The sequence below is a fragment of the Dasypus novemcinctus genome, chromosome 14, assembly GCF_030445035.2.
Source record: "Dasypus novemcinctus isolate mDasNov1 chromosome 14, mDasNov1.1.hap2, whole genome shotgun sequence".
Taxonomy (NCBI): domain Eukaryota; kingdom Metazoa; phylum Chordata; class Mammalia; order Cingulata; family Dasypodidae; genus Dasypus; species Dasypus novemcinctus.
Window position 1 is genome coordinate 62,693,099 of NC_080686.1, and position 20,946 is coordinate 62,714,044.

At 38.1% G+C, this 20,946-nt stretch overlaps 1 protein-coding gene across 1 annotated transcript in view; it reads right to left on the minus strand.

Annotated features, from left to right (window-relative positions):
- Window positions 1-2,959: 2,959 nt before the first annotated feature.
- RGS22 (regulator of G protein signaling 22) overlaps window positions 2,960-20,946 on the minus strand; it is a 176,421-nt gene continuing 158,434 nt past the window's right edge. Inside the window, exons 24-27 of the mRNA XM_058275778.2 lie at window positions 6,215-6,313; window positions 4,314-4,407; window positions 4,133-4,213; window positions 2,960-3,049 (exon numbers count right to left, since the gene is read on the minus strand). Coding sequence (XP_058131761.1) covers window positions 3,039-3,049; window positions 4,133-4,213; window positions 4,314-4,407; window positions 6,215-6,313 — 285 coding nt within the window. The 3' untranslated portion in view covers window positions 2,960-3,038. The remainder of the gene's footprint in view (window positions 3,050-4,132; window positions 4,214-4,313; window positions 4,408-6,214; window positions 6,314-20,946) is intronic.

A 20,946-nucleotide genomic window follows, 5' to 3' on the forward strand; every position in this document is an offset into this window, starting at 1 on the left:
GAGAATCCCCTATATATTTTTTATGTAGTATTTATGTAATCTAAAGCTTTTTTAATAAAAAATATAAAAATAAATAAAAGATAAGGCCAAACTGAATCAGAGTAAGTCTTAATCCAGGATGACTGGAGTCCTTATAAGCAAAGGAAATTGGAACACAGAAGTACAAGCTACAAGAGGACAATATGTGACTGAGGTACAGACTGATTGCCAGGAAGCCACTGCCAGAATGCTACAGACTTTGAAAAGGCATGGCTTATAGACACTTGATTTTGGTTGGACTTATAGTCTCCAAACTGTGAGCCAATAAATTCCTGTTATTTAAGCCAACCTGTTTGCTAGGGTAACTCTTTTCTTGCTACTCTAACAGTTTATTTGTGGAGCAGTATTTTATTATGGCAGCCCTGACAAACTAAGACAATAAGGAATTTGTTTTAGGTCTTATTTTAGTCAGTAAATATTGGCTGAGTATCTCCTAAAGGCATTATGCTTCCAAAGATGATATAAAAGCAAAAAAAAAAAATTATTCAAGTGGATATAATACAGATAACCACCAAAAAACAGAAATCACTGATCAGGAGCCATTGTTGGTAGTTAGGAATTAGTAAGTGTGAAGCCTTTTTTAAAATATGAGATGCTAGGAACCCAGAACTTAAAGGTTCGGTTGTGATAAGAGATTTCAAAAAAATAAAATAAAAATGTTCCGAAGTCTAAAGCATTGTTTCTAACTAGTGATGATTTGGCAAAGTCTGGAGACATCTGGGGCTGTCACAACTAGGGAAATGCTACTGTTATCTAGTGAGTAGTGACCAGAAACAGGATCTTTGTAGAGGTTGGTAAGATGAGGCAAAGAAGAATCAGGGTGGGTCTTAATCCAATATAACTAGAGTCCTTACATGCAGAGGAAATTTGGACACAGGAGCTGTAGGAAACAGATGGCCATGTGACGAGAAGTGACTGAGTTCTGGATTACTAGCAAGCCACCAACAGAATGCTGTAAACTTTGAAGCATCATGGCCCTGCCAACACCTTGATTTTGGAATTCTAACCTTCAAAACTGTGAAACAATAAATTCCTGTTGTTTAAGCCCTGGGAAAGTAAGACAGCAGAGTTTTATGAACAGCATTATATTAGATGAGTAACGATTTTTACTTTCTTTTGAGTTTCCAGTAGAGATATCGCCTTCATTTGTTCAACAAATCTTTAATGAACATCAAGTTTCTAGGTTTTATTAATGGTGCTAGAATGCAAAGTCAAATAACATCTTTATTAGGGGAAACAGGCATGTAAACAAAAAATTACCCAAACAGTGTGATTAGTCCTATTACAGAGTTATGAACAAGCTATAGTGGTAGTACAGAAGAGGGAGTGATAACTTCTGCAGTTACTTGGAGTGGGAATAGGGGGGCTGGGGTAAGAGAAGAATCTAAAAGACAGCTCCCCAGAGGAACACATGCCTGACCTAAATGTTTATTGAATGTTTATATCAGAAGACTGGAGGACATCTTTTGTATGTCATGCTAAGTAAGGAACTTCTATTTTACCAATTAAAGGCTTACCCAATAACATTAACGAAGGATTTAGGCAAAGGAATATCATAAGAACATTTGAATTGTAAAAAGATCACTCTGAGGACAACTGGAGGGTGGACAGACAGAACGAAGGGAAAAAAGAGAAGTGGAATAAGGCAGTCATCTAATAGTCAGGGTAGGGAAGAAAAGATTCATTGGAGAGATGTTAAAAAGAATCAGTAGAACCCATATCAGAATTAGCTCATTAGTTCCTGGGCACACTAATGTAAGAAAATTGCCTCTGGTGGTAAAATTGGGACTAGCCTATGCTAGTGGATGCTTTGTGGGTAGGCCAAAAGTGAACAAGTAATTTACAATATAAAAATTACTGTCAATTTAAAAATGTGACATAATAAAAACTTACTAAGTTTACCATTTTCTTAATTTTATTCTAAGAACAAAACTGACTATGGAGTATTTTAAAATACTGCTGTCAGACTTCAGAATCACTATAGGGGATGGGACAGTGGGGAAAGCATAGGGTACTATGGGGATTTAATGCCTTCAAAAAGTGTCCAGAAACCACTACTTTAGAAGAAGACTGGTCTGAGTATGTCTTCTGATGTTTGTAATTATGTTTCTCTCTTTGAAATGTCTAACTCTTTGGAAAATTAGGAGTGGCAGTTTCCATTTTGAAACTACTTTCTGGAAATGCATGAGACTGGAAGTCTAATGCTTCCCATCAGGTAATCTGAGTCATAGTCCCTGGAGCTCCTGAGCAATGAGGCCTATAGATGGTAAAGATTCATCTTCTCAGATCGCTCCATACACCTTCCCCTGTCTCTCTAGGAAGTATGAGAGAGTGTATTTCTGGGATATCTCTGCCATAAGCATAGCTCTAGTTAATAAGGGGCTTTGACCTTTTTGAAGCTCTTTCCTTGCTACCATAACAGATTATCTGTGGAGTGTTCTCTGGAACACCTGCACCAGAATCACTTGGGATATCAGTTAAAGAGGGAGATTCTGGGTCTTGCCCAAAAACTACTAAATCAAATTCTCAGGTAACAAATGTCACAAGTGATTCTTATGCTCATGAAAGTGTGACAATAACTGCTTTAATCTATACATAGATCCTCTAGTGTTGGGGATGGGAGTGGGGAAGACTCTGCCTTTTATGTCTTGGGTTAATTTATTGCTAGGAATATTAGTCTCCTAACCACCTGCTGAATATATCTAAATATACTAAATGCTCAAGGGATATTTGTTGAATGAATATTAGAGCATGACATACTTCTTTAAGGGCTGTGAAAGGCAAAACATTTTGATTCTTCTGAATACTACTTCTAGGTTGTAGTAGCTTTATTCTAAATAAGTTTTTAAAATGTTATAGTCTTGTATAGCATGTGTATAGAATAGTTGTAATTTTAAAACTACAGGAGTAAAACAAGCCAAACTTTATTTAGATGGTAAGCTTGCTCTAATGCACACTATCCAAAATCACTTGAGCGTCTCATGTCAGGTAAATTTGATTTAAAGAGTTCCTGTAAAAGAAAAATAAATGGATAAAAACATAAGCAGCTATAGAAATATAAATCCAGATTTAAAAAAGAACCTTATACAGAGTTGTTGCAAGATTCAAAAAAGTTATCAGATGTATCAGCATAACCTAAATGCTGGGGACACTATGAAGTTAATCTATGGGGTGGGGAATCTTGCAGAAGTGTGCAGTGGTTAGGGTAATTACACCAGAAGATAAAAACAATGAGCAGGTTAAGAACATTAGGCCTGCTCACCAAACTCTCCCTAGAACCAAAGAACTGAGGATTTTGAGAAACCAAAGCTTGACAATTTAAGCTTCAAGTCAAAAGATAAGAGAAAGCAGACCTTTACTGGGTTATTTGCATATTGGGTCAATGGATTACATATAGACCACATTTATACTACTACTACTTCCTAAAGCCACTGTTAAGCTCTAATATCAGAATCCAATCATAGCTGCATAATCATATCAGCACTGTTAGGGAGAATGGGCTACAGATAGATTTTCAGTATTTCTTTTCAGCTCCTTCTTTATATTCCCAACTTGGAAAAACTGAGCTTGGGAAAATTGAGCTAGAGCCTATTCTTCCATTTATATTCTCTGTGGAAGAGAAGAATAGATAAGGAGTAAATAAAGGCAATAAATGATCATTCTCCAGAGTCCCATTCAGAAAGGAGGCAAAGTGTTCTTACCCATTGTTTTGTTTTTTTTTTTGGGGGGGGGCATGTGTATGTGTTGTGTGTGTTTGTGGTGTGTGTGTGTAAGATGGACATGGGGGACCAACCAATGGTTAGACTATGACTTACCTTGCATCTATCAACATCAGGGCATAAACACTCACATGAGTCCTCTCACTCTGGAAATGGGAAGAAGTATATATCTTAGTCTTTCCTCTTGAGGGGAGGGGAGGGGAGGGAAGGGGAGGAGAGAGATAGAGAGAAAGAAGCTGGGGGGAGGGGACAGTCAGTCCTCATCCCTCCCTGCCCACTATATCTAGATGGCTGAGAGAGACCCAGATGTCCCAGCAATAAGGAAGAAAGAACTTCCAATAAGGAAGAAAGATAGACCATCACCGGACACTCACTCTGGTTGGTATGGGAAGACAAATTTTTTCTCAGTGACAAAGCTGAAGCAGTAGGCTTAAAATTTGTAAAAGATGATGTGCCTGCCCAAAAAATAAGAAAGATAATCACTGGCAAAGTCCCCTAAAATTACTCTGTATTAGAAGACAACAAAAAAACCCTGTAAGCAAAAAGCAAAATTACCTGTAAGCAACTTTTTTTCCAGGTCTTCTTGAATTTTAAGAAGAATTCTCTCCTGTTCTAAGGCTTCTATATACTTGGAGTAGCACCAGGTGGGCTAGAAAAAAACAATTTTCAATGTTAATTCTGGAAATTTTTGCCCCAGAAAATAAACTGAAGGCAAGATGGCTTTTATTAGCCCCATTATTTAAAATTTTTAATGCAGTATAACATACATAAAAGTATATATATTATAAATATACCACTAGTTGATTTTTTACAAACTGAACTTATTAATTTAATCTTTTAACTGCATACCCAAAATTGTTATAAAAATACTTATGATGAAGTAACAGTACTTTTTCTATAGCCTTGACTTGAATTTTTATATTTCCTGGCACCTGGTTGAGGAGAGAGTTATGAAAGTGATGATGTACAATTTGTCTTTGAATCAATGCTTCAGAAGCTTTATATATATCATGGCAGGTATTCAGCCACTTTTATATATTCAATCCAATTATGAATTTAGGGGCTTGGAAAAGATCCAAGTTTGGGGACAGTTTTGCATTTGGATAAGTTACATTTCTTCAATGTGCAGAATCTATCTGAAACAAATGCAAAGAGGATATCCACACTGCAAAATGGCAGTGTGTTATTATTTTACAAATTACTAACATAATTTGGCATGTATACCTTAAACAGTAACAAAAATAATCATTTATATTTATAAAATGCCCTTGGTTTCCAAAGCTTTTTCATTTTTGACAACAACTCTGAGATATATGAGACAGGATATCATCATCATCATCATCATCACTGTCTCTCTTTTCTTTAACAGATGAGGAACAAGGCTCAAAGGAAATTAGTGATTTCTTCACACCTCAAGGTAATATTGAATTGTAATTGATAGAGTAAAAATTAGAAGCCTGGTATCCCTAATTACAGATTTGCCCCTTTATTTTTACACTGTGTTTCTGAAATTTTGTTGTAGTCCTTTGCTAATGAATGTATTTCTGAATGGCACTATTAGATTTCGTATACTTTTAGATATATCTGTTTCAATATATGTTTCCACAAAATGGAATATTTCTTATATCTCAATAGCCCACATATAATCAGTTATCTCATAGGTGGGCAACTGAAAGTACTTGACATTCCCAAAGACTATATAAAGACTGCTTCTTGAATTAGTATCATCCTAAGATGTAAAAACTTCCATTACAAATGGATATAACTTAAACTCATGAAATTTCAGGGAAGTGTTATTAAATGTGCTAGTTATAAATGTAAATATAAAAATAAAAGCTATAAATATTAGTTGGTGGTCATGTACTGGCTAATTTTATTACCACTTCAAAGAATTTAAAAACTGAGACTAAATATTTGACATTCTTCTTTCTTCTCTTAACTCAAGAATATTACAACCTTTACATATTCTATCTTAATCCCTTTATTATATCTACCTTATTCTCTTTTCCAATAAGATAGTCATGTCATTATAGATCCTCCCACGGCCCACCGGATGGAACGTGGGAGAGTATGGGCTATGATGTGGACCATTGACCATGAGGTGCAGCGATGCCCAGAAATGCACTCAACCAAATGCAATGGATGTGTCATGATGATGGGGGAGAGTGTTGCTGTGGGGGGAGTGGTGGGGTGGGGGTGGTGGGGGTGAATGGGGACCTCATATTTTTTGAATGTAATATTTTTTAAAAAATGAATAATTAAAAAAAAAAGATAGTCATGTCACATCAATAAGATTCAAGGAAATTCCCCTTTCTTCCAATCTCTCCTACTGTTATAATTTTACCCTCATTTTAAAACAAATACACTTCTACTACCATAAAATGACTGAATTACTGCATTCTATTTATTCAAAGCTCTTCAGAAATAGTGAGAGCTATTATATCTTTCCTGCTTACCTGTCGGCCATATGCTTGTAAGCCTATAAGTGAATCACTGACTAAAGTAGTTGGTTTGGATACAGATCCTGTAGTACTTGCATATTGTTTGTTTCCATCCTGTAATTATATTAAATTAAATTATTCCAAAAAAGGGTTAATGCTGTTAATATAAACTTACAATTGAGTCATAACATCATATGAAAAATTATTTTGTGATGAACTACATCTGAGGTTTCCTCAAGTCAGTATCACTAATGTGACATGTTTTGTTCATTCATTCTCTCATACTAATATAAAAATATTAAAAAGTATAAATTATGAAGTAGGATGTAAATATCACTCCCAATTTCTAGCATCCAAGAAAAACCACTATAAACATTTTTGTGAACATCCATCTAGGCTTTTCACTAGAATAGATACGTATTGATAATTTAAATATTTACAATTACATATTAAAACCAAGCACACTTTTTTAAATCTCTTTTTTCATATGCAATATGTTGTGAAAATGTTTCTATGTGACTAAATATATATCTAATGTAAGCATCATGAGGGCAGAGACTTTGTGTTGTTTATTTCTACTTGTAGAACCGTGCCTGCCACAAATAAGCTCTGAAATATGTGAGTAATGAAATACATAATCATATCATTTTTCACAGGTGAATAATATTCTAGTGGTGGGATTTCCACAAAGAATTCTATCAGTTCCTACTATTAGAGATTTAAGTTGGCTAAAGTTGTTTTTTTTTTTTTTTACTATTATGAATGATGCTGTGTATACTCATCTTTCTACATTTTTTCTGAAATACTTTTTTTCCAAAGATTTATTTTTTATTTCTCTCCCCTTCCCTGCCCCCTCCCCCCGAGTTGTCTGCACTCTGTGTCCATTCGCTGTGTGTTCTTCTGTGTCCCCTTGTGTCAGTGGCACCTGGAATCTGTGCCTCATTTTGTTGCGTCATCTTGCTGCATCAGCTCTCCGTGTGTGCGGTGCCATTCCGCACAGGCTGCACTTTTTTCATGCTGGGCGGCTCTCCTTACGGGGTGCACTCCTTGTGCATGGGGCTCCCCTGCGCAGGGGACACCCCTGCATGGTACGGCACTCCTTGCATGCATCAGCACTGCGCATGGGCCAGCTCACCACACGGGTCAGGAGGCCCTGGGTTTGAATCTTGAAACTCCCATGTGGTAGGCGGACGCCCTATCCATTGGGCCAAATTCGCTTCCCTGATTTACTCTTTAGAATAAATTTCTAAAAGTAGATTTGCTGGATGAAAAATAATGAACATTTTAAACAACACATGTTGTCAAATTGCCATCAGAAAGGAAGTACCATTTTACGCTCTCCAAAAATGTGAGTTTGTATGCCTCTTTCTCAAATCCTCAACCAACACTGGGAATTGCTAACCTTTTCTTCTTTGCCAGACTGCATATCTTTGGTTACCAGCAAGGTTGAATATCTTTCCTTTTTTTTTTAAAGATTTATTTTATTTCTCTCCTCTTCCCTGCACTTCCCCGCACTTGTCTGCTTTCTGTCTCCATTCACTGTGTGTTCTTCTGTGTCTGTTTGTATTCTTATCAGCAGCACTGGGAATCTGTGTCTCTTTTTTGTTGTGTCATCTTGCTGTGTCAGCTCTCCATGTGTGCGGTGCCACTTCTGCTGAGCAGGCTGCACTTTATTTGCGCAGGGTGGCTCTCCTTACAGGGTGCACTCCTTGCATGTGGGGCTCCCCTATGTGGGGGACACCCCTGCATGGCATGGCACTCCTTGCTTGTATCAGCACTGCGCATGGGCCAGCTCATCACACAGGTCAGAAGGGACCTCCCATGTGGTAGGTGGATGCTCTATCAGTTGAGCCAAATCCACTTCCCTGAACATCTTTTAATTTCTTTAATCATTTGTATTTCTTTTGAGAATCGCCTGTTAATGTCCTTTGCCAAATTTTCTGTTAAGGATACTTATCTTTTTATGATTTATTTCTACAACTTGCACCATACATTATATGTTCCTTCATGTGTCTTTTAACCTTGTTTGTTTATTTATTTATTCCTCTCTCCTTCTCCCCCATTGTCTACCTTGTCCATTTGCTCTGTGTTCTTCTGTGTCCGCTTGCATTACCCTGCAGCACTGGGAAACTGGGTCTCTTTTTTTGCTGCATCATCTTGCTATGTCAGCTCTCTGTGTATGCGGTGCCACTCCTGGGTGGGCTGTGCTTTTTTCACGTGGGGCGGCTCTCCTTGCGGGGCACACTCCTTGTGCATGGGGGACCCCTATGCGGGGACACCCCTGCGTGGCATGGCACTCCTTGCGCAAGGCAGCAGCACTGCAAGTAGTCCAGCTTACCACACGAGTCAGGAAGCCCTGGGGATCGAACCCTGGACCCTCCATATGGCAGACGGATGCTCTATCAGTTGAGCCACGTCCACTTTCCCTTGTTTATATTTTGCCACTGAAAAGTTGAAAATATTTATTTAGCTAAATCTCTGTGATCCTTTGTTAATGAACTTGACACTGTTCATTTTAAGTACTTGATATTAAAACTAGGTATTTCACTTATGAAACTTGAAACTTGGAGATTCTTTCTTCTAGCATTTCCTTTTTTCAGCTCCATCTGATTACTTCCTAAGAATAAGAAATGGAGAGTATATTTGATATTATTTTTGTTAAGGACAATTACTGCTACAATATTGATAACAACTAATATTTATTTTCACATGCATTGCAATGTTAATATACTATTGTATTTAATCCTACCTGTAACATAGGATCTATTACTATTTCCATTTTATTAAAAACTTTAGATTTGGGGAAGTTAAGTGGTTTGTCTATGATGAAAGCAGTAATAAATGGTAAAGGCAGGAAATGAAACCAGGATGTTGAACCCAAGACCACACTCATTCCACTATTCTATACTTTCTTAGATAAATACCGTGCAATTATGTAAGGTATAGCTTGCATAGAAATTTTGTACACATTGTTTCAATGACTCCCTCTCAAATCATGTGAAATTAGTATTATTCTCTCATTGGTTCATAGATGAAATTGAGATTTAGAAAGTTAAGAGTCATGCCCAAGGTTACCTAGTTGCAAAGACAGAAGTTGGCCCAGGGAAGTTCAATACTTTTCATAGCAACAGATTTTTATTCAGAGTATACAGTTTTATGTTACAAACACATTAAGGGTTTCTTATATTCATTTTAAGATTTTCCCTTCTCTTATCACACCATATGTGCCAATCTTTGCTTCAGATAATATATTTACCATCTGTTTTAGTTTGTCAAAGGGCTGCCAACGTAAAGTACCAGAAATGTGTTCACTTTTATAGTGAGTATTTATTTAGGGAAAAAGCTTACAGTTCCAAGGCCATGAAAAGTCCAATTCAAGGTACCATAAGAGGTGCTTTCTCACCCAAGTCAGCTGCCACGTATTGAAGCAAGATGGCGGGCGATTTCTGCCTGGTCTGCCTTCCTCTCCAGGTTGTAACATCTCCCAGAGCTGAGGGCAACTAGTAATAGGGCTTTTCTCTTACCGGGCCTCTTCTCTCAGGCTCACCTGCTCTGCTTTCTTCCTGTTTTCAGCTGCAAGCCATCAGGCACATGGCTCATCTCTTCCCCCAGACCTCAGCTGTTTGAGCAGCTCCTTTCAGTCAGATGGCAGGATAAAAAATGGCAGAGCTCTCTTCCTGTCTGAATGAGTCTTACTCTGTTTCCATTTATATTGGACACAGCAAAGGGATGGAGATTCAACTTGAGTCATGACTTATCCAATCAAAAACCCTAATGTGATAGTATCAAGTAACCTCAAAAGCCACTCAGGCGAATTTAATGCAATCAAAGGGTATCACTCCCAGAGGAATAGATTGGTTTATAAACAATCTTTCTCTTTCTGGGATTCATAAAATAATTTCAAACCACCAGACCATCTATCTAAGAAATTAGAAAGTACTGAAGCCACACTTAGAGAGCTGTGAAGTTCTTACTCAGAGCTTAGGGTACAGTAAGAGAAGTCTTTATGGTCTTCTCACTTCTATATTCATTTATTCAATAAATATCTATTGGGTGCCATTTGCTAAAATCTTTTTTTAAGACTAACAAGTTTACCTCTTCTTTGAAGTTCCTCCTATCTCTCTCTAGAATCAATTGCTCCTTTTCTGTGACCTCAAAGTTTTTGTCTATATCCCTTGAAATTAATGATATATATGTAGCTATATACCCTCACACTATGTATAAATTATATTCATATCCATAACTCCTAGCATAGGAATGATATATAGTGGATGTTTAATAAAAGGAGAAAAGGATTATGATAGGAAGCTCTGCTCTATAGAAATTGCAGCAGATTCATATGAGGCTGGTTTTTTTCATTTTTTTTTTTAATAAGCTATGAGTGGTGAATGCATTCAGAGGCCACAGATGGAATTCCAGATGAGCTCAAAGCAAACATAAGCTAGACAAAATTCAATTTCTTCCCCCTAAATCATTCCTTCCAGTATCTTCTGGGTGAGTTTTCCTGAGTCTACAAACTTAGAATCATGTTTAATTAGCTTAGTTGAATATAGACCTTTCTCAAGAGTCGAAGAAGGTAGATGTGAGCATTTTCATTCAATGAACTCTGCTTCATATCAGATTACATTTTTACATTGGGACAGACGTATGTTGGTTTGAGAAGAAAGTCATATTTGGTATTATTTGATCAATTATTAATCCCCTAACTATTGGAAGGAAAATCATTATGGACAAAATTAATTAAAAGTTTATATCTAACTTTAATAATATGCTTTGATTATATATGAATATGGATGTTTATCATATATATATAGACTTACTAATATGTCAATAAAAATATAGGAAGCCACATTATGAAGAACTGACTCAGGAGAAGCAAGCTTTTTTAGGCCCCCCTCATATTTTATGGATCCTGTGTCTTCCCTAAGTCCACTTCTTGCTGGGAATATCCTCAACTTTCCGAGGTTACAAAATATCAACCAATAGTATGCATCTGAAAGCCTGATCTGTTTTCTCTGGTGCATCATTCATGTAACACTGTTATTAAATATTAAATATATACAGAAATGTTTATAGTACATGCAAAAGAGAAAAATAATATCCATACTACCAAAGATTAAGAAATAAACATTACAGTACTTTCAACACCTCTTTTTGTCACTCCCCAATCCAAATCTCCATCTCCAATCCACCCACAAAGGTGAGTACTATACTGAATCTAACATGTTTATCATTCAGTTTTCTTGTTTATAATTTACCACGTTTGTATGTACTCCTAAAACTTCACTGTATTGCTTAGTTCAGCATGATTTTGAACTTTATATAAATAGAATTGACTACTTGTATTCTTTTTGCAACTTTTTCACTCAGCATTATGTTCCTGATGTTAATACATGTTTTTTCTTCTAGCTATAGTTTACTTCTCATCACAACATAGTATTTCACTATATGAATTCAAGAACCGAACAATCTTCCAACAGGATTTCCAAAGACACATTATAATCAACATTCTGAAAACTAAAGACAAAGAAAAACTCTTGAAAGCAGTAAATGAGAAACACTTTACCTACAGGGAAAGGAAACGATAAAAGCAGCAATCTTGGAACATCAGGAAGGAAGAAATATTAGTGGAAAGAGCAAAAATATAGATAAATACAATACATTCTTCTTTTCCCTTTAAGTTTTCTAACATGTTTGAATTTGAAGCTAATTTTTTTTCAATCTGATGTGTTTTCTATGTTGAAATATTTTAGATAATTATATACAGGTGAGAAAAAGGGAAAGGGTGGTAAGCCATCTATGCTCCACTTGAACTGTTAAGATGTTGACACTAAAAGATGTGATAGATTATGTATATAAAACATAATACCTACAGCAATCACTGAAGTATCTAAACAAAGAAACTCAAAAACACTGTGTATAAACAAAAATGGAATTTTAAGAAATGTTAAAGTAACTCATAGGCAGACACAAAAAAGGAAACAGAAACTAAATAAAAGGGAACAAAGAAAAACGAAAATAAAATGAACTAAATTAATAATTAGAAGGGATTAGCATCACAGTGAGTATAACTAGTAGAGCTATTATATGGATATGACAGTGCTATGAAAGTCTAAGGTCGAGGATTTTTCCTGGTCCGGAGGTGTCTGGACATTGATTTGGAGGGAAGGTAACAGAGAGGATCCATCTGTGAAATATACACGGAGATCCCAGCTACGTGTGGAGGACTCCCTCCTTGGGTAGGCGGAGCCGAGGCAGCTAGCACCGCGGCAGGTGGCGGGCGGGAGAGCCGAGCCGCGCTGTGCCGCCGCGGGCGGCGGGCGAAGGAGACAAGCCCAGCCGAGCCTAGCCGTGCCGCGGCGGGCAGGAGAGCCGAGCCGCGCTGCGCCGCGGCGGCGGGCGGTGGGCGGGGAAGCCGAGTCCCGCCGAGCCGGCTGAGCCGCAGCGGGGGGGGGGGGGGGGGGGGGGGGGGGGGGGGGCCCGAGCCCAGCCATGCTGCGCTGGGCGGCGGGTGGCGGCGGGGTTTCTGTTCTTTGTTTTTTTTTTTTTATTTTTTATTTTTTTTATTTTTTTTTGTTGTTGTTGTTCTTGTTGTTCTTGTTGTTCTTTTTTTTTTTTTCAATCCTCTCTTTCTTGTCCCCAATATTCTTCTTATACTATTTTACCTTAACAATACAATAGGTCCTACAGGAAATACCTCACATTTGCTGGGTTTCCTCACCCTCCACTGCCTCATTTCTCTGTGAATAGATTTAGCCTATCTACACTATCCCCTTTCCCCTACAACTTGATATCCTCCACCATCTGCTATCTCTCCTATATTCCATCTCCCTTTCTTTGATCCACAAAGTGTCTAACTCTTAATTTCTAATACCTTTGTTTAGTTTTCCATCTGGTATTCATCCCTGAAACTATTACCTTTCTTTTCTCTTTCCCTCTCTCACGAAAACAATAGCCTCTTAGTACGTACCACATTCCTCCCATATTCAGTCGTCTACCTCATTATAGGTACTTTCCTACTACTATAACTCTACACAATTTACATGATCTAACCTCCATCCTCCCAGAACTCATATTGTTGCTTTGTAAACATATATCACCAATACTACTTCACACTTTTTCCTTCCTTACACAATTGACTTTCCCCAGCACTAATACTTTCCTTTAAAGTGAGCTTAACTAGCAATAAGAAATTGGAATAAGAAGAACAAAGTGACAAAGAGAAGATATAACACTTACGCAAAAACAACAGCTAATTAATCTCCAAGACTAGACAAAGAAGCTAAGGAACTGATTAAACCCGTCAAGAAAAAATGTTGACAAGACAGCAACAAAAATCTACAAACCAAACCAGTAATCAGGAAAACATGGCTGAATCCAATCAACAAACTGAAAATCAGGAAGGGGGGCAGGACTTCGCACAAGCAATAAAAGATCTCAGAACATTTATCACCGACAAATTTGATGAAGTAATGAAAGAGGTTAACAGCGTGAAGACAACACTTGGAGGGGAAATTGCAGACATGCGCAAAAAAATAACAGATATGATGGAAATGAACACCACAATTCAAGAAATCAAAAATACACTTGCAGCAAATATCAGCAGACTAGAAGAGGCAGAGCAGAGAATTAGTGATGTGGAAGACAGTGCATTGGAAATCAAACAGATAGTAGAAGTGGTCAATAAAAAGGTAGAAAAAATCCAGATAGGACTTAGGGACCTGAATGATAACGCAAAACGCTCAAACATACGTATTATAGGCATTCCAGAAGGAGAAGAGAAGGGAAAGGGGTCAGAAGGAGTGTTGCAGGAAGTAATGAATGAAAACTTCCCAAATCTACTGAAAGAGACAGATGTACATATCCAAGAAGCACAGCGCACTCCACTGGTCATAAACCCCAACAGGCCCACCCCAAGACATATACTTGTCAAATTATCCAATGCTCAAGACAAAGAAAAAATTCTAAAAGCAGCAAGAGAAAAGAAAACCATCACATACAAGGGAAACTCCATAAGATTAAGTGCTGATTTCTCATCTGAAACGATGGAGGCAAGAAGGCAGTGGTATGATATAGTCAAGGTACTAAAGGAAAAAAATCTCCAACCAAGAATACTCTATCCAGCTAAACTAGCATTCAAAAATGATGGAGAGTTCAAAATATTCACAGATAAACAGAAACTGAAAGAGTATATCAACAAGAAACCTCCCCTTCAAGAAATTCTTAAGGGAATTCTGCAGGAAGAAAGGAAAAAACAGGACAGTCAGAGATGGAGGAGAGTGTAAAAGCAACAAGAAAGACAAAAATAGAAGGGGAAAATAAAATAATACAAACAAAACATAACAAACACAAATCCAACCAAAATATGGCTACCATAAATAACTCTCTAAACGTAATAACACTGAATGTCAACGGATTAAACTCACCTATCAAAAGATTCAGACTGGGATACTGGATAAGGAAATACGACCCATCTATATGCTGCCTACAAGAGACACATCTTAGACCCAGAGACTCATGGAGGTTGAAAGTGAATGGCTGGAAAACAATCATACAAGCAAACAACAACCAAAAAAAGGCAGGAGTAGCTATATTAATATCAGACAAAATAGACTTTAAATGCGAAACAATTGTGAGAGACAAAGAAGATACTATATTTTAGTGAAAGGGACAATTTGTCAAGAAGATCGAACAATCATAAATATTTATGCTCCTAACAAGGGTGCCTCTAAATATGTGAGGCAAATGCTGGAAAAACTAAGTGAAAGAATAGATGCATCTACAATTATAGTGGGGGATTTTAATACACCACTATCAACTCTGGACAGAACATCTCAAAAGAGAATCACTAAAGAAACAAAACATTTGAACAGTATATTAGAAGAGCTGGATCTAATAGACATATATAGATCATTACACCCAAACACAGCAGGATATACATTTTTCTCAAGTGCACATGGAACATTCTCCAAGATTGACCATATGCTAGGCCACAAAGAAAGGCTTAATGAATTCAGAAAGATCGAAATCATACAAAACAATATCTCTGACCACAGTGGAGTCAAGCTGGAAATTTGCAAGGGACAGAGACCCAGACTTCACACGACAATTTGGAAATTAAACAGCACACTCTTAGAAAAACAGTGGGTCAAAGAGGAAATCTCAAAAGAAATCAATGACTACCTTGAAACAAATGATAATGATAACACGACATACCAAAATTTATGGGATGCAGCAAAAGCGGTACTGAGAGGGAAATTTATAGCCATAAATTCATATATCAAAAAAGAAGAAAGAGCAGAAATTGAAGAATTAACTGCACATTTGAAGGAATTAGAAAAACAACAACAAAGTAACCCAACAGGAAGAAGAAGGAAGGAAATAACAAAGATAAGAGCAGAACTAAATGAAATAGAAAATAAGAAAGCACTTGAAAAAATAAACAAGACCAAGAGCTGGTTTTTTGAGAAGATCAACAAAATTGACAAACCTTTAGCGAGACTAACAAAGAAAAAAAGAGAAAAGATGCAAATACACAAAATAAGAAATGAGAAAGGTGATATCACCACTGACCCCACAGAAATAAAGACTATCATAAGAGGATACTTTGAAAAACTATATTCCAACAAAAATGACAATTTAGAGGAAATGGACAAATTCCTAGAAATACATAAGCAGCCCATACTGACGAAAGAAGAAATTGATGATCTTAACGAACCAATCACAAGCAAAGAGATAGAATCAGTCATTAAAAATCTCCCAACTAAGAAGAGCCCAGGGCCAGACGGCTTCACAGGTGAATTCTACAAAACATTCCGGAAAGAACTAACACCAATCCTGTTGAAACTATTCCAAAAAATCGAAACAGAAGGAACACTGCCTAATTCCTTCTATGATGCCAACATTACCCTAGTACCAAAGCCAAACAAAGACACCACAAGAAAGGAAAATTACAGACCAATTTCTCTAATGAACCTAGACGCAAAAATACTTAACAAAATACTTGCTAATCGTATTCAACAACACATTAAACGAATTATACACCATGACCAAGTGGGATTTATCCCAGGTATGCAAGGATGGTTCAACATAAGAAAATCAATCAATGTAATACACCATATAAACAGATTGAGAGAAAAAAACCACATGATTATATCTATAGATGCAGAAAAGGCATTTGACAAAATACAGCACCCCTTCCTGATAAAAACACTCCAAAAGATCGGAATACAAGGAAACTTTTTGAACATGATAAAGAGTATATATGAAAAACCTAAAGCCAACATTGTTTACAATGGCGAAGTCCTGAAATCCTTCCCTCTAAAATCAGGAACAAGACAAGGATGCCCATTGTCTCCGCTCCTATTTAACATTGTCTTGGAAGTACTGGCTCGAGCACTGAGACAAGAACCAGATATAAAAGGCATTGGAATAGGAAGAGAAGAAGTCAAAATTTCATTATTTGCAGATGACATGATCCTATATATAGAAAACCCTGAGAGATCTTCAACAAAGCTCCTAGAACTCATAAATGAGTTTAGCAAAGTCGCAGGTTATAAGATCAATGCGCAAAAATCAGTAGCATTTCTATACACCAATAATGAGCAAGATCAGGAGGAAATCAAGAAACAAATACCATTCACAATAGTAAATAAAAAAATCAAATACTTAGGAATAAATTTAACTAAAGAGGTAAAAAACTTATACATCGAGAACTATACAAGATTGTTCAAGGAAATCAAAGAACACCTAAATAAATGGAAGAATATTCCCTGTTCATGGATAGGAAGACTGAATATTATTAAGATGTCTATCCTACCAAAACTGATCTACACATTCAATGCAATCCCAATAAAAATCAACACAGCCTTCTTTACGGAACTAGAAAAACTAACTATGAAATTTATTTGGAATAAAAAGAGGCCCCGAATAGCCAAAGACATATTGAAAAAGAAAAACGAAATAGGAGGAATCACACTTCCTGACTTCAAAACATACTACAAAGCTACAGTAGTGAAAACAGCATGGTACTGGCATAAGGAGAGACACACAGACCAATGGAATCGAATTGAAAGTTCAGATATAGAACCTCATGTATATAGCCATATAATATTCGATAAAGCCACCAAACCCTCTCAATTGGGAGAGAATGGCCTATTCAACAAATGGTGCCTGGAGAACTGGATAGCCATATGTAGAAGAATGAAAGAGGATTACCATCTCACACCTTATACAAAGATCAACTCTAGATGGATCAAAGACCTAAATATAAGAGCCAAGACCATAAAGACCTTAGAAAGCAGTGTAGGGAAACATCTACAGGACCTTGTAATAGGAAATGGCTTCATGAATATCACACCAAAAGCACGAGCAGCAAAAGAACAAATAGATAAATGGGACTACCTCAAAATTAAAGCCTTCTGCACCTCAAAGGAGTTTGTCAAGAAAGTAAAAAGGGAACCCACACAATGGGAGAAAATATTTGGCAACCATATATCTGATAAGAGACTTATAACTTGCATATATAAAGAACTCATATATCTCAAAAACAAAAAGATAAACAACCCATTTAAAAAATGGGAAAAAGATTTAAACAGACACTTCTCCAAAGAAGAAATACAAATGGCTAAAAAGCACATGAAAAAATGCTCCAAATCCCTAGCTATCAGGGAAATGCAAATCAAAACTACAATGAGATACCATCTTACTCTCATAAGATTGGCAGCCATGAAAAAAACAGTAGAATACAAATGCTGGAGAGGATGTGAAGAAAGGGGAACACTCATCCATTGCTGGTGGGAATGCAGAAGGATCCAACCATTCTGGAGGACAGTTTGGCAGTTTCTCAAAAAATTATCCATAGATTTGCCATATGACCCAGCAATACCACTGCTGGGTATATACCCATCAGATCTGAAAACAAGGACACAAACCGATATATGTACACCAATGTTCATAGCAGCATTGTTCACCATCGCCAAAAGTTGGAATCAATCCAAAAGTCCATCAACAGATGAGTGGATCAATAAAATGTGGTATATACACACAATGGAATACTACTCAGCTGTAAGAACCAATACACTACAATCGCACGTGATAACATGGATGAACCTTGAGAATCTTATGTTAAGTGAAGCAACCCAGGCATTGAAGGACAAATACTATATGACCTCAATGATATGAAATAAGTTAACTGCCTCAGAGAGCTAGAGTCTGGAAAAGTGGCTTACTGGAAATCGGGGGGTGGAGGAAGGATGTGAGTTAATGTCTGTAGGGGTGGAATCTGTGATGAGCTGGGGGTAAGTATGAGCACAAAGAAGGGACAAAATGGGGGCAAGGGGTTACCTTCGGGTGGGGTTTTCTGGGTTTGAGGGGGGCTGGGGATGGGAAGAGGGGTAATATGGTCCAAGAAATAGGTGGGAGGGAGGGGCAACATACAAACATGGGAGAGTGCCAGAAGTTCGTTGAGAACTAAATGTTGAGTAAAACGTATCAAAGTATAAGTAGGAGGGTCACCTGGTTAGGACGCTCAGGGGGTATGGTCTGATGCGGGACGGACTCCGGAGGGAATAGCTGAAGGCTCATTTTGCCAAGGTGGGTTCTACCATTGGGTGGGGTGGACCCATATCCTGGGGAAGACTAATGCCGTCGAATAGAGAGAACTGTATCTCTCGTGAGAAAGGATGGCTCCCAGGGCATTAGATTGGCAGGTGTTGTGGGCCCTAAGGGGAGGGGAAAATGGACGTGCAATGGATAGAACAAAGGTAAATAAGGGGGCAAAAGAGGAGTTATGTGAGAGTACACGAGGATGAATATAAAACAGCTAATATTACACCAAAAACATATAGGGGACGACAGACTAATAATGAAAACCATAAGACAAAACATAGGATAACTAAAAAATTTAGAAAACTGTACAACCTAAAGTATGGACCACATAGTAAGCACAAATGTTACCTTGTTTGAAAACTATAGTTTCGGAATCTGTACATCAGTTTCAGGAAATATGATATGAATAAGTTAAAAGATTATTGCTGTGGAAGGGAAAAGGTTTTATTGTGGATCTGGGGGAAATACTGTATATTGTATATATGAATTTTGGTGATCTAAGACTCTTCTGAAGCTGACATTATGTTGGGATTCACTTTACGGGAAGTTTTGGATCACAGAGTGGTTCAACAATGGCAGCGGAGGAATACTGATATGGGATGTTATTGACAGGATATATATGGTTGACAGGGAGTTATACAAGGCATATGCCCAGGGTATATGGTAATGTCTATATATACTCATAGTGGAAACAATTAAAAACAACAGCTGGGGGGGTACTGGGCTCCTGGCCGGGGGGTCACTGTTGTGGGCCCTGGGAGAGCAGCGGCAATCCTCCAGGTGCAACGGCAAGAACCAGGAAGGAAGGAGGGCCCAACAGTGGGCCCTTGATACTAATGGCTACACTTTTGAGCCTATGCACCTGCAATAAGAACAAGGCCTAGAGTAGCATTGTGCCTGGGGGTTTCCTCCTGACAGCCTTCATGTTACTCAAATGTGGCCACTCTCACAGCCAAACTCAGCGTGTAGATGTGATGCATTCCCCCCAGCGTGGGACACGACACCCGGGGATGAGCCTCCCTGGCACCGAGGGATCACTACCACATACCAGCTGAAGAAGCAACTAGAAAATGACCTTGAATTAAAGATTCAATGCGGAACAGCAGAATATACCTGTCTACATATAATAACATGACTTCGGGAAGCGGTTTGACCTAATGTAAGGGGGAAATGGAAAGGAGAAATGAGATTATAAGGCTGTGAGTCTCTAAAAAAGAGTCTGGAGGTTGTCAGAAGGAATACCCCTATGTACAACTGAACAGAGTCTAAGAGACAGATAAGGTAGATACAACCCCAGGTATTGGTTCTTTTGAGGGATAAAGAGACCCACGGGTTCTATGGTCATGGCAGAAGGGGTTCACTGCCATGACAGATGGCCCTTCTTTGGAGCTGGTGTTTCTGCGTGATGGAAATGGACTCAGAGGGGATCTCTTTTCACAAGACTTGCATGCTACTTTATTGGAATTGTAGTTGGTGCTGAGTTTAAGATATATGTAGGGGATTTGAATCTCTGGACTGATAATATGACACCCAGGCCCAGAGCCTCAAAAGACTTCAGCTCCTACACTTTGACTTATTGGACTTACTCCACTCAGCTAACATGGAGTTGAAGAAGGTCAACCACCACAACATGGAGCCTAGAGTGTCTACAACTAGAAGTGGGAAGAGTGCATCCAGTACCCATGTGGAATCTAAGCCCTCACTTGACATAGGTGTGCAATGGACACAACCAATCCAATGTCCACAGAGAAAATGTGAAATGGGTGTGGGAACGGTAGCCATGGGGGCTGCTGGGTGTGGGGAACGGGAGGAAGAGATGAGATGTGGAGGCGTTTTCGGGACGTGGAGTTGTCCTGGATAGTGCTTCACGGACAATTACGGGACACTGTAGATCCCCCCAGGGCCCACTGGATGGAACGTGAGAGAGTCTGGGCTATGATGTGGACCACTGACTATGGGGTGCAGTGATGCTCAGAGATGAACTTACCAGGTGCAATGGATGTATCACGATGATGGGAGAGAGTGTTGCTGTGGGGGGAGTGGGGGGCGGGGGCGGTGGGGTTGAATGGGACCTCATATATATTTTTTAATGTAATTAAAAAATAATAATAATAAATAAATATTTTTTTAAAAAAAAG